This window comes from Seriola dumerili, unplaced genomic scaffold, assembly GCF_002260705.1.
Source record: "Seriola dumerili isolate Sdu_G_001 unplaced genomic scaffold, Sdu_1.0 BDQW01000226.1, whole genome shotgun sequence".
Taxonomy (NCBI): Eukaryota; Metazoa; Chordata; class Actinopteri; order Carangiformes; family Carangidae; genus Seriola; species Seriola dumerili.
In genome coordinates this window covers 6,558,398-6,574,115 of record NW_019174481.1, presented here as the reverse complement: position 1 = coordinate 6,574,115, position 15,718 = coordinate 6,558,398, and the positions used below count along the sequence as shown (strand labels likewise).

Below are 15,718 nucleotides of genomic sequence, written 5' to 3'. Positions count from 1 at the left end.
AATAATATTAGTAATTAGTTTTTTTATTGGGTATTGAAAAGCAATGGTGAAATTGCATTACAGTGGAAACCTTATGGACTATCTCTCTATCTCCAAAAGTCATAGAACATGTTTCTGATCACACACCTTTATCTAAGGGGATAAAATACATTTCCAGGATTTTACAGGAATAAATGTTAGTGTACTGCACACAAGATATATTATGATTCCTTTGGGTTAAAAGGTGAAATAAAGAAAAAAATATATAAAGTCAATGTTTTCTGTAATTAAGACTATTGGACTGTGGATTTCAGAAATGCAGTATTTTTAGATTTCAGAAAATGCTCTGTTCACTTATGAACTCTGCAAACATTACACACACATGTATGCAACAGTTACAGTTGCTTTGTGACATGCGATTCTTTCTGCCACAATGTCCACCTCGATAATACCACTTGGAGTCATCAAAGTCAGAAATTTAAAGGGATTTTAAATTATTAACAAATAACTCAGTGACGACTACTACTAGAACATATAATGGTAATACAGTATGACCCTTTTGTCTAACCTCTTTAAACACACTTACCTTGTTGGTCTGTCCTGACTGTCTGGTACCACGTGTCTGTGCTGAGTTTTGACAACTCAGCTTTGATGCCTCGGCCAGTTGTCATGCCGTTACAATACAACTCAGTCAGATACACACACACAGTGGAAGTGGCTTAGAAATCAGAGACCACTGTTTAGCAAATTCAAGGAACATTATATTTGTGACTTAAATCTCTGAGCCGCCACTGTGCTTATTTTGACTCAGTTACTGTGGCAGCTTCACCATGGTGACACTTCAGTTTTAATTGTGCCAGTAAAACACTGGGTTGCCATGCAGAATGTAAAGTAGAAATAGCTTCTTATGATTAAAACCCTGTGATCTCAGAAAAGTGGCCTTGGCTGAGCATTGGTGGAAAGATATGGTATAATATCCCATCCCAGAGTCATAAATGCATCTCAGTTTTAGCCACGGCAGGACAAACGCCTCCTCTGCATTGCCACCACTGCTTTTTTATCCATTTAATACCTTGTTTATTCCGAGCAGAGAGCATGTTTCGGCCCACAGGGCCACAGACAAAGCAGGACTGTTCATTTATTCCTGTATAGTTAGCTTGACAATTATGTGTTTTGAATTTCAGTGTTTTTAGGACTTCCTTGCAAATTAAAGATAATTGTTTCATGCAAAATAGCCTCAATCCAGCCAGACTTCATTTCCCAAGAGGCTTACTGATGGGAGATGTGACAAGGTAATGATAGCCACCCACATCTGTGTGTCTGAATGGAATGTGGTCGAATCCCGATTAAGACACAGTGGTCAGACAGAACAATCAAACCCAATTGACTATCATGCATTGGTAGTTAGGACATAAAAAGCTCTCTCTCCTTGGTTTCTTGTTTTTTATTCTCACACTGTTTCCCAGCACTGGAAAGTGCAGAGAAACCCACAACGACTGTCCTTGATTTATCGCAGAATGAGAAACCGGATCCGTGTATTGGAGAGAACTCGATAGAGAACAGAAAATAACTGATGTAGAAAATTAATGAATCGTGAGATCCACTGTCTTGTTTGTCAAAGGGAGTGGGGAGAGGAAGAAAGGTGGACTCTCGTCCTACTTTTGCATATTGAGAGGAGGACATGTTTGAAGTAACAGCCACGGAGAGACAGGGAAGTGCTCCGGACCCAGGGGCCAAATGAATCCAGATGTCAGAGCATGTTCACAAGGTGGAGTCCACTTGTACAGTAGTTGTTTTTCCTTGTTTAAAAGTTCAGTCGCTTCTTTTTATTCCATTTTTCCTGGCAGTCTCCCACTCTCTCTTCCCTTTTTTCCTCTTTCGTGTTCTCTCTGTGTCACTCTCTTGGCAAATAAAAAACAAGCTTTTGCTTTTACTTAACAAGTACAGAATGTCTTGAGGATTTAATGATCCTGTCAAAACTCTAAGAAAGATGTGCATCCAGATAGGCCCCTCTTAAGAAGTATAAGACTGAGGTTTTGAAGTTTAACCTCATCTTTTGAGAGGCCTTGATTGATTCATCCATCTACATATTTTGAAAGCAGACAAAGCATCAGCGTCTGGAGCTGAAAAACACGGAAGTGCCAAAAACTGCAGTTCCTCGAATGGCCAGTTGAGGCTGGCTCCAAAAGTGAGTCAATCCCCATAGACTCCCATGTTAAAATGCCCAAATTTACAGCAGAAATTAACACGTTTACAGCCTGGTACAAAAAATGGTTTTGGTTTCTATACCTAATTTCCCCCTTCATCACAACTGTTTTTATGCATAATTGACAGGTGGGTGCTGTCACAGTTGGCTAGCCGCTTGGTGTCTGCTCGGCATTACCATGGCTACTTCGAGTCACCGAATGTGACCTCTCTGCAGTGTTTGTGGTGTTCGTGACTTTTGGAGGATTTTTCATGCAATACTGGGCAGATAATATGGCTTGCTGTGCGATTAATTGACTAATTAATTAACAGAATGTGAGGAAGTATGTGCTCCTCCTTTCTGGGGGGGTGAGTGAATTTCTAGTATAATTTTATTTATGTTAGCACTAATTAGCAAGTATTCATGTCTGCACTCACCATACTCGGCTTCTTAGCTTAGCTTGTCAAATAGCCAATTAGCCAACAAAAGAATTAGCCTTTGGTTAACCTTTGATGCCCAGTGGTGCTAACGGGCGCGTATGCTTGCCTCCGGCATGCACCAAAGTATCAGCTCCACACTCCACACACGACAGCTCTTCGCCCAGTTTTGGATTAGACAGGAGTTAGGCTGAGTCAGGTACTGCCAAGATGGCGACGCTGGAGCAGCCCACTCTCTGCTTCAAAGCCGCTCCTCAGAAACCTATGGATGACATCACAGAGACTATGTCCAACTTTATATACAGTCTATGATGTAGTCTAGTTGAGTTCTGTTTTTGCACCCACCACACCTCACAGAGAGTGAGATTAAACTGTGGTATTTCTGAGCATGATAATTTTATAATAACATTATGTAATGCTGTGAAACCTAAGCCTGTGAGTACATCTTGTGGTGTAAATGTTTTGTGGCTATTGAGCCTCGCGGCCTGACTGGCAGGCAAGCAGGCAGACCTCACACTGGTACCAGCTCTGCAGCCTCACAGGCTCAGGAGACAGTGAAGTGGAACTGAAACTGCAACTTTACAACTTCTCTGCCAATCTCATGCTATTTTTGCCCATTCCCTTTCTTTTCGGGTCTCTCATTTTGCTGCTCTTCTCGGTCTGTTGTTAGCTTGACATCTCTGGAGGGCTATCAGACTGCTTCCAGCCTACAGTCAGACCACGTTTCACCACCCTTTACTTTACAGTAATAATCCCTAACAGACCATTACATCTAATGTCTGTCTGCTTTATTTCTGTCACAGGCAGTCACGCTCTTCAGAACCCATTTAATAGGCTACATCTTTAAATGTTTTGTGTGTGGGAGCTGCTCTGATGATGACAATAGTGTTTTCGGGCCCATTACAAATGAGTTGTGCCTTTCACTGACCAGTGGGGAGTCCCTGTGTGTCACAGACAGCGGTCATATTAGTGCAGCTGTTGAGGAGGACATGACTGTTGTTATCCTTCTGTCTGTGAGCAGGGAGGGGCTCCACACACACAGGCACACACACACACACAAACACACATACACTCGTTTGGTAACAATCACTGTGCCAAAATAGATTCACTATGGGAAAGGTGCTGTTATGAAGGAATATGTGTTAATTAATTTTTTTTAAAAATCAAGGCCACAGTATATCATTGATGACCTTTTGATCATACACTGTGGGCTTATGTTCAGTTCATTCACAATATGTATGTATGTGTGTGTATATGCGTGTGCGTGTGTGTGTGTGTATGTGTATGTGGTGGTAGTTGGGGAATGTGTGTTGGCACCCTCCTTTTCCTGTCTCAATTTCTGTACAGTTGCTACTGCTCCTTCATGTCCTGGCATGCTTTTAAGCTGACATCACACCCCAGAGGAGAGTGTTGTGTTCAGGGCACACATATACAAACTAACACACATACATGTATACAGTGCCACACAGTTTTGGAGGGAATGTGTGGAGAGTCACCGAAGGAGAACTGGACAGAGGGTTATAGGATTAAGTGGACGGAGAGTGAAGGAGAGGGTGGGATAAGAGAATGAGATGGCTGTACAGTAGAGGTCACATCCCATGTGACAATCAGCAAGAATAACCGTTTTCCTCTTGCCGTGTGGTCATTTTCAAATTAATATCTAAACATCTCTGAATTGCATCATACAATACACCATGTCAGTGAGCAGTGGAAGTGGGGCAGGTAAAGGGGTATATTGGAAAGGAAAGGATAGAAAACTAACAGGGAAGAGAGTCGAAGAGTTTTTCTAAATTGTATTTCTTTTCCACGCCCTTGGCTATCCGCTCTCAATCTTTCTGCTCTGTTACAGTACCTAGCTTGGCAAGAAGTGGCACTTCATTGGCACTAATCAGCCTCTGTACTGACATCATTGATTGCTGTACAGCTTCACTTGCTCACCAGGAAATGACATAAGAAGTGGATGACTCAACTCTTTCTCGAGCGTGTGTGTGTGTGTGTGTGTGTGTGAGAGAAATCCCTGTAGAATCTAGAATATACAGTATTTGCTGCAGAAAATGAGAACTGATTGCGGTTTGTGCTCATATCAGCAGCATTCAAGTCTCTCTCTCTCTCTCTCTCTCTGTGTCGCTTTCTCTCTCTCTCTCTCTCTCTCTGTCTCTCTGTCTTTTTCGCTCTCGCTCTCTGTCTCCTTAAGACATACTTATTGGGTGATGACTTCATACACAATGATTTCCAACTGCGTTATAGGGAAACTTGACACTGGTTTCTCAGCCCAACTTACTGATACACATAAGCCAAGCTTCACTGGTTGGGAGCCAGGGTTTGGAAATTTCAATGTCTTACCCATTTCACGGAGAGCTTGTAGATCATTCCATCAGTGATTTTATTAAATGACTGAATTCCCCATTTGTTCCCCGTCCTTGTCTTTCCTTCTTTCTCTTATCTCTGTGTTTCTCTTTTGCTTACCTTGCAGACATGTTCCAGTACCTACTATCCTTCTCTCAGGGCCACCTGAGTTCACTCCTGGAGGGAACCTACTCATCCCTGTCCCGCCATGCCCTGCCCCACGTAAATCAACTCTTCTCCTCGCTCTCCCTCTACCTCCGTGGGGCCAATGTTTCTGTGGAGGCAGCAGTTCACCAGTTTTTCAACAACCTCTTCCCGCTCGCCTACACACGGCTCATCAATCCAGGTATTGAAGGCAGCATGATGGTGGGCAGTGAAATGGGTGACTGTCTCCGTATGATCAGGCAGGATGTCAACCCTTTTGGGCCTCATCCAGCTGTCATGGCCCAGGAGCTGGCTGGGGCATTGGGAGCCGGGCGGCAACTTGGTCTGGCCCTGGAGGAGGGTGTGGAGGTGATGAATGCCACCGAACATGTCAGCCTGAGCAAAGAGTGTGTGAAGGGCCTCGTGAAGATGGTGTACTGCTCCCACTGCAGAGGCTTGACGCTGATCAAGCCCTGCGTGGGCTACTGTCTGAATGTAATGCGAGGTTGCTTGGCCAGTGTGTCAGAGCTGGATCAGCCCTGGAGGAGGTATACCAGTTTATTGGAGCAACTAACCCACGCCATGGCCGGCCACCACAGCCTGGAACTGGCCCTGCTCGGGGTCAGAGGGCACGTTAACGAGGCCTTGCTCTACGCGCAGCTCCACGGTCCACTCATCACCGCCACAGTGAGTACACACTGGAGAAACATAGATCAGCAGCTTTAATGGCACATGCAAAAAAACCTCCAAACCTTTTTGTTTAACATCTTTGTTTTATACATATACTTTGGCAATGTCCATTGTATTAATTGGAAAGGCTTTGCAGGCTGCTTGTGGGTTATGAGCTATTTTTTCCAGCAATGCAACAAAGAACCCTGCACACTGCATTAATGTTTACACAGTATTGAAACTATTCGGAGAAAAATAATGTTTATATTCCAAAAAAATTTCAGCCCTCTCCAAAGAAATGGGGGCTGGGTTGAGGCTAGAGAAAGACCAATTTTCCAAAATGGCAAGGCAGCTAAAAATGACCACTGCTGTTTAGATTCTTACTGTAAGGGACAATTATAAATTCCTCATTGACTAAAATGAAAATGAAAAAAAGTAGAGGCTGTAATGAGAATTGGGTGCACTTGCAGGCTATGAGTATTACCATATGCCTTAACCCATACTATATGTGGTTATAAGTTGGATGTTCACAACATGAAGACAGTTTCATGAATGACTGCCAGACATAACTGAATACTGCTTTTAAATCCACAGTGAAAATTGGGATTTTGTTTAACAATTTATCTTGGATTTGTACTTGTATGTTCTCACCACGCGTTGTGGTCAGACTATACTGAATAAACAAAATCCATTCAGTCGGCAGTTGTGTTTAATTTTGCAATACAAGTAAAGAAATTTTGATTTTAAAAACTACGGCACCATGGCTGGAAAAACTAGCGATAGACATAATCTCCTAATCCTAATATCCTAATCTTACACATATCCTTGCATGCAAATCATATGTAATACACCTACATCAGTTTAGTAGCTTTGTTTGCATGTCAGCCATTTGTCGTCTAAAATCAGCTTTCCTACACCGAACACCGAACACTGTCATCTTTACTTCACCTTTGAAGCAGTTCCCTCCTTTTATATCATATTTAAAAGGTGGAGGCATGCATGTGGGTGTCAGTAACATGAGTCATAGACCGAGGAGCAGAATGTGATTAGCAGAGATTTATGTACATCAAGAGGAAAAAAAAAAAACTTAACTCTCACAAGAATGTCAACCAAACAGTCCTATTGCATTTCCCTCCCTCCTTTAAATTTCAGACATGGTTGTCGACGCGGTGTGTGTATATTCACTGATTTTAAATGAATGTATAAGAGCACTTACAAATGTGTCTCCCCCTGGACATGAGTTGGAGAGTTTTGGACAGCGTGCTTCCACAACCTTTAGCGGTCCCCTTTACCAAATACGTGGCTGGACTTGACTTCCCTGACTTCTGGGAATCGTCTCTGTTATATCTGTTTATTCTCAGAGTCTGTGTCCGTCCTTTATTCATCCGTATTTATCATATCCTGTCAACACCTTGAGATATTCAGTTGGACTATAGCTTTCTGTGGTTACTGTGTTGCGTATGGGACCTTAGAATAGAAGAGCAATGCCTCAAATATGAAAGGTTGTGTAGGGTGGTGTTCTTCTGTAATATCTTTAATGGGACCGCTCGAGGACACGTCTACACTGGAACTGTTCCCAGGACTGGACTGAAACTATAAGACAGTGCTATAGAGGCCATAATGTGCATGTTCTTGGTTGATTAAACTTCTTGGTCCTTTTTTTTTAGTTAAATTACTGTTGCAATCCTTCAAAAAAATTATTGTCAAAAAGATTCTTAGGCCAGTAATTACTATGCAAGAAATAGAAATACACTTCTGCATTCACTGTACATTCCTGCTCAACATTTTTTAATCTCAGCTTTTGTAGTATTGTACTGTATTTTCAAAAGATTTTATCAGTAACTCGTTTTCCCTTGGGTCTCTTTCCAAACTGGGCAGACTTTCTGTGGCATCCATCACTGTGATACATTTTAGCCCTTGAAGTAATGCTCACTTCATTAGTTTGTGAACAAAGATCACAAAGCACTGCCATTACTATTATTATTGTTTGGCCCATGGGTTTAGTTCTCAGCTTGTGAATGCTAATGCTGTTAAGAAGGCAAACCTCAAGTCTTCATTAGCCCAACTTCACTTTAGCACATTTTTGTGCTACTGAGAAAAATGTCCAACATGAAAATACAATAACTGGAACTTTACAATGAAGTAAAAATACTGAAGAGGTGCTGTCCACTGTGACACTGTCTCTCTAGCGTCTTTCACTACTGTGTGGAAGTTGATTTTCGTAGTGTACCACAACGAACTGAGGTGAATGTTTGCCCGGAAGGTGGAAAAATACAGTTAACATGTACAGTGGCAGTAACCATAAAATGTATGTAATTTGTAGTTAATGGGGTTAAACATGTGAAACCACTGGTATGGTTCTTTAAAGTTGTGGAGGAACATCAAAGCCTCAATGATTCTACAATAAACACTCATTCCCAAATGCGTAGACACTTACTGTATACACACATGCATGCACAGACAGGGGAGGGACGGTTGCCAGGCTTGAAGATTGACCTAATACAACTATGCAGAGAGAGACCCAGCTTGTATTTCGTGTGTGTATGTACGCATGTGTGTGTGTGTATGCCTGCTTGGTATTCATGGGGTGGCAGGCGAGCCCGGAGCAGGGAGTCTAACACGAGGACAAGTGGGACAGAATTGAAAGGGTTCCAGCTAGGCCATACAAACTAGACCCAGCCAGCTGGAAAAAAGAGCCCAGAGAATTGCTGCAGGAAAAGGAGGTGGCCCCCAGACGGACACTGGTGGCTCCCATTTTCTGTGCTCTCATACGCTTCATGCAGGCGCATACACCCAGGCTAGAGTGCAAACATGAACACCAAAGTTTACTCACACACACACACACACGCACACGCACAAACACACACACACACACACACACACACACACACGCACATGCACACATACAGTCATGACACTCATGGCCTTTTTAAATCACAGTATGTTTTTATAAACCCACAGTGGCCTGTCAAGGAAAACTGTTAAGTCTCCAGTGCACAACTACTGTGTCAGCACTGCCACCTTCACCCTTATGCCTCCATATGCCCCCCCCATACGAACACCCCATTTAAAACACCTACTTTTTTTGATAATCATATACTATTTTATCCTAACTGTCTTACTGCAAAGCAAATAAACTGCAAATACCTTGCTTAACGTACTGCGGCTTTTTATAACTAATGCTGTATGTGTGAAGTCAAGCACAGACTCTGTTTTTTTGCAGAGTCAGAATATTATATGCAGTTGTTATTAAAGGAATTATTGTGACTGTGTGGTTTTACACTGGGATGTTATCCCAAACCATTTTGTGGTTGCTCTATTCAGTCATTTAGAGAGCTGCAGACTACACAGAGTCTCCACTATATGTTGCTATACGTCATGGGGTAGGACCTGGGTCACAACACATATACTGTACACACACACACACACACACACACACACACACACACACACACACACACACATATCACCACACCGTGTGCAGGTATCAGGTTTTTAGAAGTCCTGTAAGGAGTGTAGATGTGCGGCCCACCCTGTGACAATACTGGCAGTGCACGTGAGACTGAAAGGCAGCTATTGATATATGTGGGGCAGCAGCAGGATAGATTCTGTTTTAACACATTCCTGCTCTTATTGAGATGGAGCGTGAACGTGGGTCAGAGGGAAGTGGTTATGGTTATGGATACTGGGGGAGCCTGGGGCTGGATTATGTTGAGTAGACACAATTAGGAGAAAATTGGAAAATACCCAGTAAAAGTGGCGAACTCTTATTGGGCCCCAAAGCAAATGGTAGCTCCAATGTTTAGTGAGGTTTTCTCCCTCTCAATACTACATTGTTGAATTCATTTTAAAGTTACTCCCTCCAGAGTCAGCTGTGCTCGAGAGGCCGCAGACTGCTGTTTATTGACATGGCCATAAAAATGATATGCCTCGTATGACCTAGAGGGAAACTTTATATCTTCTGCTTGCTGAAGATGAGTAGACTTTTGGATAAATCTTAACACAAAGAAGCATGTACTGTATTCACTCACGCCGTCATTCACTCACTCACTCACTCACTCACTGACTCATTCACTCACCCACCCATTCTTTCTCTCACTCAGAACTTTATAGTGTGCTTATGAGAAAATAGTACCAGTGGTCCAGATTAAAACAGTTTATATGCAGGTCTACCTTATCCGCTTGTTGGTTTTACCCCGGCTTTTCATTACAGACTTATGGAGGAATGATAATAGCAGCCTGGGCCTTTAGATAATGGAAACAAGGGCCAGTGGGATGACTGGAAGGTTTCCATTCACCACGGCGGCACCTTAATAGACTGCAGTGGCTTACATTGCAAAAGCTGTTTTCTTTTTCTAGCCCTCAATAAAATGAAAGAATATTATTGGTATGAAAACAAACTTTGTTCTTATCGCACTTTCAGATTTTACTTTCCCCGTGCAATTCTCTGTAACCATGTATTTTTCATGGTTTAGTATAGGAGTGGGCTACATGATTATCTGCTTCGTGTCATCAGATATTTTGCCATATTGTTAATACCATGTTATTTATTTGGCCATTGTGAGCAATGTCGCAAATCAATGAGCAATAGAGTCAAAACTTTTTATAGCAATATTTGATTTTTAAGGGGTTTTCTGCATCAATGTTATGTTAACTTTACTGGTTGGGTATTTATTTTATAAGATTAGACAAAAACAGAAATCGGGTATTTAATCTATAAACAGTTTCTCATATATATATATATATATATATATATGTATATGTATATGTATATACATATATGTATGTGTATCTTCCAGGAACTTTTCTACATCACAATATAAATTCATCTTTCAGTTTAAAAGTAGGTTGGTTGAGGATTTTATTCATACCAGCCACTCCACTTCAGCATCATCTGACATTAAACATGGACAGTCTCTGTGTTACCTTTCAAATAAATTTATATACAAGACAATGAAATATGAAATTGAAGGTAGTTTCTACAGTCTTTACTTTCATCACTTTGTCCCATTTGATGATGCATAATGTAATTTTTTACTGTGTGTGTAACTTGTTAAATTCAATTTATGATTTAGGACAGGTTAGAAATTATACTATATTTAAATGAATATGATATAATGATAATTATAATAATATAATAATTATAATATAAAAATGCTAAGATAGTTGTGCAAGTAAGAATAAAAGGACAGATGAGGCTTTAAAAACTTTTTGAGATACTCTGACATCAGCTGCTGAGAACACCTCTGGAGGGCACCTTCTATAAAATGATTAGCTACACAGGCTCAGGCCTTTATGGTTTTTGTATCTAATATTTGAGACTGTTAGCAGAATGGTAGATGATGCAAAATGCGCTCACGGCCAATCTATACGCTTAACCCATCTCTCTAAGTTGTGTGTGCCTTTGGCACCGAGTCTAACCCTCAAGCTGGCTGACTCACTTACTCAGCAGTCCATTAGCTAATGATGGTTGGTGCAGCCTCCCTTCTCCTCAGCCACACTCACACATCTTTTCCTTCTCTGGCTTTCCCTCTTTTGATGTTTTCCTTACTTTAATATTCTGATGATATGTAGCAGTCCTCAACACCACAGAAAATTCCTGCATTTCTTCGCCTCTGAATGAAAAACGCAGTTGTAACAATGAGCAACCACCATATGACTGATTACTGGGTCATTAAATTTGGATCTGAAAATAAAGGAGTGGTGCTTAAAATATTTTTCTCTGTGCCCCCTGACTTTGATCGGTATAATCATATAATTTCAGGAATTATGTAATTTCTCTGATTGGTAGTTGATCATAAGTTGATGAAATGTTCACAGAAGAAAGACGTGGGGAGGTCTGCTACTCAGATGGACTGTTACACACATAATAAGAAATGCTAGGAGAGACAGAGATGACAACAAAAAGAGAGAGTGACCAAATACAGTGTGTTGAAGTTGTCGTTTGAAGTCTACTTAATATCAACAACGAAGCTCATATCCAGTGAATTAGACAAACCATACCCACATTTGGGCTTTCTGTACTTGTTCTTACTGTAGTATTTCAATGGTTATGTGACCTTTTACCCCTTTGTAAGCCCTGCTTCCTGACCCTCCATATTTCTCCCCCTCCCTCTCTGTCACCCTTTAAATAACCCCTGCCAACCCTGTATGTGTCTTCATACTTGAAGCAGCTTCACCTGATGCCTGCGTGCCCACTAGCCTGGTGTTTGAGCACCTTTAAACTTGAGCTAGCTGGTATGATAATTTCATGCAGCTGCTGTGAAGTTGACACAAATGCCTGCTGCATCTGTGTTATGATTTGAGTGGTAATTACTGGTTCATTGGAAGTCTTCAAATGGACATGTGGACCTTTAATGTTTCTATCCGCAAGATTATTTTCTTTGCTTGTGCACGTATGTTCTACCATATCACAGACACAGACGAGATGAACTCGCTTGACCTTCCTCTGCATCTTTTTCCTGCCCCTTTTCCTCCATCTTTGTGGTATGACACCACTTGAATCCTCTGAGACATCTTGCCACATTCTGTGTCTGTAATTCTCATAAATTTGTTTACAAAGATGGACAAATGTAGTCAACAAACTCCACAGTAACACCCATATTTACAAGGAAAAACCAAGAGCCTCTCATTTTTAGATCATCTGTGAGTGATTTGATCAGGGTAAACAAGCCTCATTGTGGACAGAAAAACTCAGGGTTCTCGTCACTGATTGGAATCTCAAGGACTTTTCCCTGTGATATACGAGGGACTGAGTCTCTCTTTAATTAGCATTGACATCATTCGGATAAGAGACAGCGAAAAAGGCGAGGACAGGGGTGGGGGCTGATTGACAGAGGCTGCAGAGTAAAGACTAAAAAGAGAAAGATGAAGACAAAGTGATTCAGAAAGAATAGACAGAGAGCTAAAGAGATGGCAATGAAGAACTGGTGGGGAGAGAGAAAAAAAGGCAGGGGGAGAAGAGCACTGCTGTAAATCATCTATCCTCTCTTACTCGAGGCTTTCAAGGAGAGGCTGAGTCTTAAGCTATCACAATTAGCTTACGAGTGGTTCAAGGGCTGTTATACACTGCATTCTGAAAGTTTTCGCACCCCCTTCAATTTTTTCATATTATGTTATGTTGCAGCCTCATGCTACAATACAAAAGAAAATCATAAAAATCATTTGTCCATCATTCTACACTCCGTACTCTACCTAATGAAGTTTCTCCCATCACCACACAGCATCTCTGAAGCTCAGCCAGAGTGACCATCGGGTCCTTGGTCACCTCTCTTACCTTTGGCCGGACATTGAGATCTAGGTAGAGTCCTGCTCTTTTCAAACTTCTATCATTTAAGAATTATGGAGGCCACTCTGTTCTTGGGAGCCTTCAATGCAGCAAAATTTATTTAGTAGCCTTCCCCATATGTAAGCCTCAACACAATCTTTTCTCTGAGCTCTGCAGGCAGTTCCTTCAACCTTAAGGCTGTTTTTTTGGGTCTGAAAACTTTCTGAATGCACTGTATGTGCTGAATGTTTTTACAATGAAAGAGGTTGACTGTTTTAGATTATCATCACATCATCACGTTTAGGACAGATCCAAACCCATGCATTGGTGACGCTTTCTTTGGTTCAGTAATCAATCGATAAATTAACTATGAACTAGCTTTGTACAATTTATATGACAGACACATCTGTCTCTGATGCAGTTTCCTTTAATTATTGTCTGGACCTAGAGTCGCCAGCTTGAAGTGTTACTTCACATATGTGAAAAGAATGAAGGATGACATCAGTTCAGTTGTTCACAGCATCATCTGGACATTATCAGATGACTCTTCCAATTATTAGTTGTATGCTGATGATACAAACTTTCCCATCTTCATAAGTGATTGTTACCTCTTACATCATGTATAATCTCAGTGCTATACACCAGACCCTCTGACTAAACTTAAAGGTTAGCATGTTTCATCTGCTTTCCCCCTGGAACACAGGTGATGAGCGCTGCCATCAAAAATGTAAACTTGTTTAGTAGTTCTGTTCAGTTATCTTATTTCGTAATATTCCTGAACACAAATGTGAACGCTGCTTTCTCTATGTCACTCAAATCTATGTACCATCATCAGCAGATCTAATCACAGAACACAATCTTTAGCCATAACAATAATTCAATTGATTGATTGATTGATTCAATCTGAATCAATCTACCTGCTCGACCCAGAACCACTTTAGATTATCCTCAGAGTCAGCCATGTAAATTAGATGGAATAAACATCAAATTACAGTTATCTTGTTATCTATCTCATTGATGAAAAATGTCTACAAGTCTACTGTTCCAGTCCTGGGTTTACCGCCATTTGAGGCCATAATGATCTAATTAAACTCAACATCTTAAAACCTACATCTGTCTCTGTGTTTGTGGTTAAACATAAAACAACCCCTAACGTTGTTGTTGAGGGAGGAGAGACACTTTCTTACTCCCCTAACGCACCCAGAATTTCCCAGATGCTCCAGGGTTTGAACTGGCAACTTGCCAGTCACAAGCCTGCTTCCTTAACCTGAAGGCCTCTGCTGCAGCACTGCTAGTACTGGGAAATTAAAGTATCACCTTAATGTGTAAATAAGTTCCATTTGGATCCTTGCTGTATACCGTATATGTGTATTGTTATTTTTGGATGGTAGTATATTGTGATAACACATAGTATCCCATGTTGATCCTCAACAAGTCAGTTGATTGTGTCCTCTTTTTTTGGTTATTTTGATGGGACAAAAACACATATATTTGAATCCTTGCCTTTTTATAGTGCATTGCTCCCGAAACACTAGGTCTAATGCCAGTCTATGGTTTTTAACATAATGTAAAATGCATTTAGCTAAAAGAGAAATGGAAACCCCTCTTCTCCACAAATAATGGGCCCTCCCTTTCTATTTATATACATGTTGCACTTAGGGATGGAAATTGTTACTTGTTTAAACACAATTATCATGCTGCTCAGCGGCGAAAAAACTCCAGTCATTTGAAATTAAATTGATGCCTCTGGTTTTCTTTGGAGAGAGCATCATAAACAACCATGTTGCCAAAGTGGAATAGAGAGCCCGTCAGTATGTGAACCAGTGGTCTAGTGTTCTCTGTGCTCTCCCACTACTCATGCCGCTATTTGGCTACTGATTGCATTTTTTTCTCCTCTAGTTAGTAACTGCAATGAAGTAAACACCAAATAACGCTAATTATTTTTGCTCTCGCTCTTTCTTTCTCTCTCTTCTTCGCTTGCTTTTTCTCGGTCTCGTATTTGGTTACATAACTCTCAATGAAACATCAACACTGAATGAAATTCCCATTCCAATCACGTGGAACGTGGTGCTGAACAGGGGCTTCGTTTTTTTGTTTTTTTTTTCTCCTTTTTACGTCACTTCTCGATTGTATGTCACATATCTAAACCTAAACAGAGGGACATCTTTCTTTGAGAGTAGTATGTTTTACTATCAATGTAATTTTATTTCCTAATTTTTGTTGGTTAGTCACTATTTCATGTTTATGAGAAAAAAATGATTCAAGAGAGTCCAACATTTTGAGATGACAGTGACTGTGGTTCGCATAATGGATGTGAGCAGATGTCACGACCATTCTCACATATACAAATGAAAGCAGCTACAGTTTGCAGATTTAAGCTTCTTGCCACAGCGAAGTCATAACATTTGCACACATGCATTCATACTTGCACTCGCACTTAAACATACACAGATGTACACTACTGTCACAGTGCAAGAAAGGCACGACTGAATTCCTGAGATTAATTTCAAATAATACAGCTCATGGCACAAAACCAGCGCTGATGTTCCATTCAGGCCATTCATCCCTATAATATATAACTATGATAAATGAATACAATCCCTAAGGCTTGGTTGAAAAGTGGATATTGTTTAAGTTAAGGTCAGGAAATGTTAATACAACACAACCTCAGTATGAGACAGCTTTTCTTTT

General features: G+C 41.0%; 1 protein-coding gene across 2 annotated transcripts in view; it reads left to right on the top strand.

Moving 5' to 3' along the window:
• The window catches only part of LOC111229086 (glypican-5-like), a 97,819-nt gene that overhangs the window by 19,848 nt on the left and 62,253 nt on the right, over positions 1-15,718 (top strand). For both annotated transcript variants that reach the window (XM_022755258.1, XM_022755257.1), the window contains exon 3: positions 5,075-5,778. In XM_022755258.1, coding sequence (XP_022610979.1) covers positions 5,075-5,778 — 704 coding nt within the window. The remainder of the gene's footprint in view (positions 1-5,074; positions 5,779-15,718) is intronic.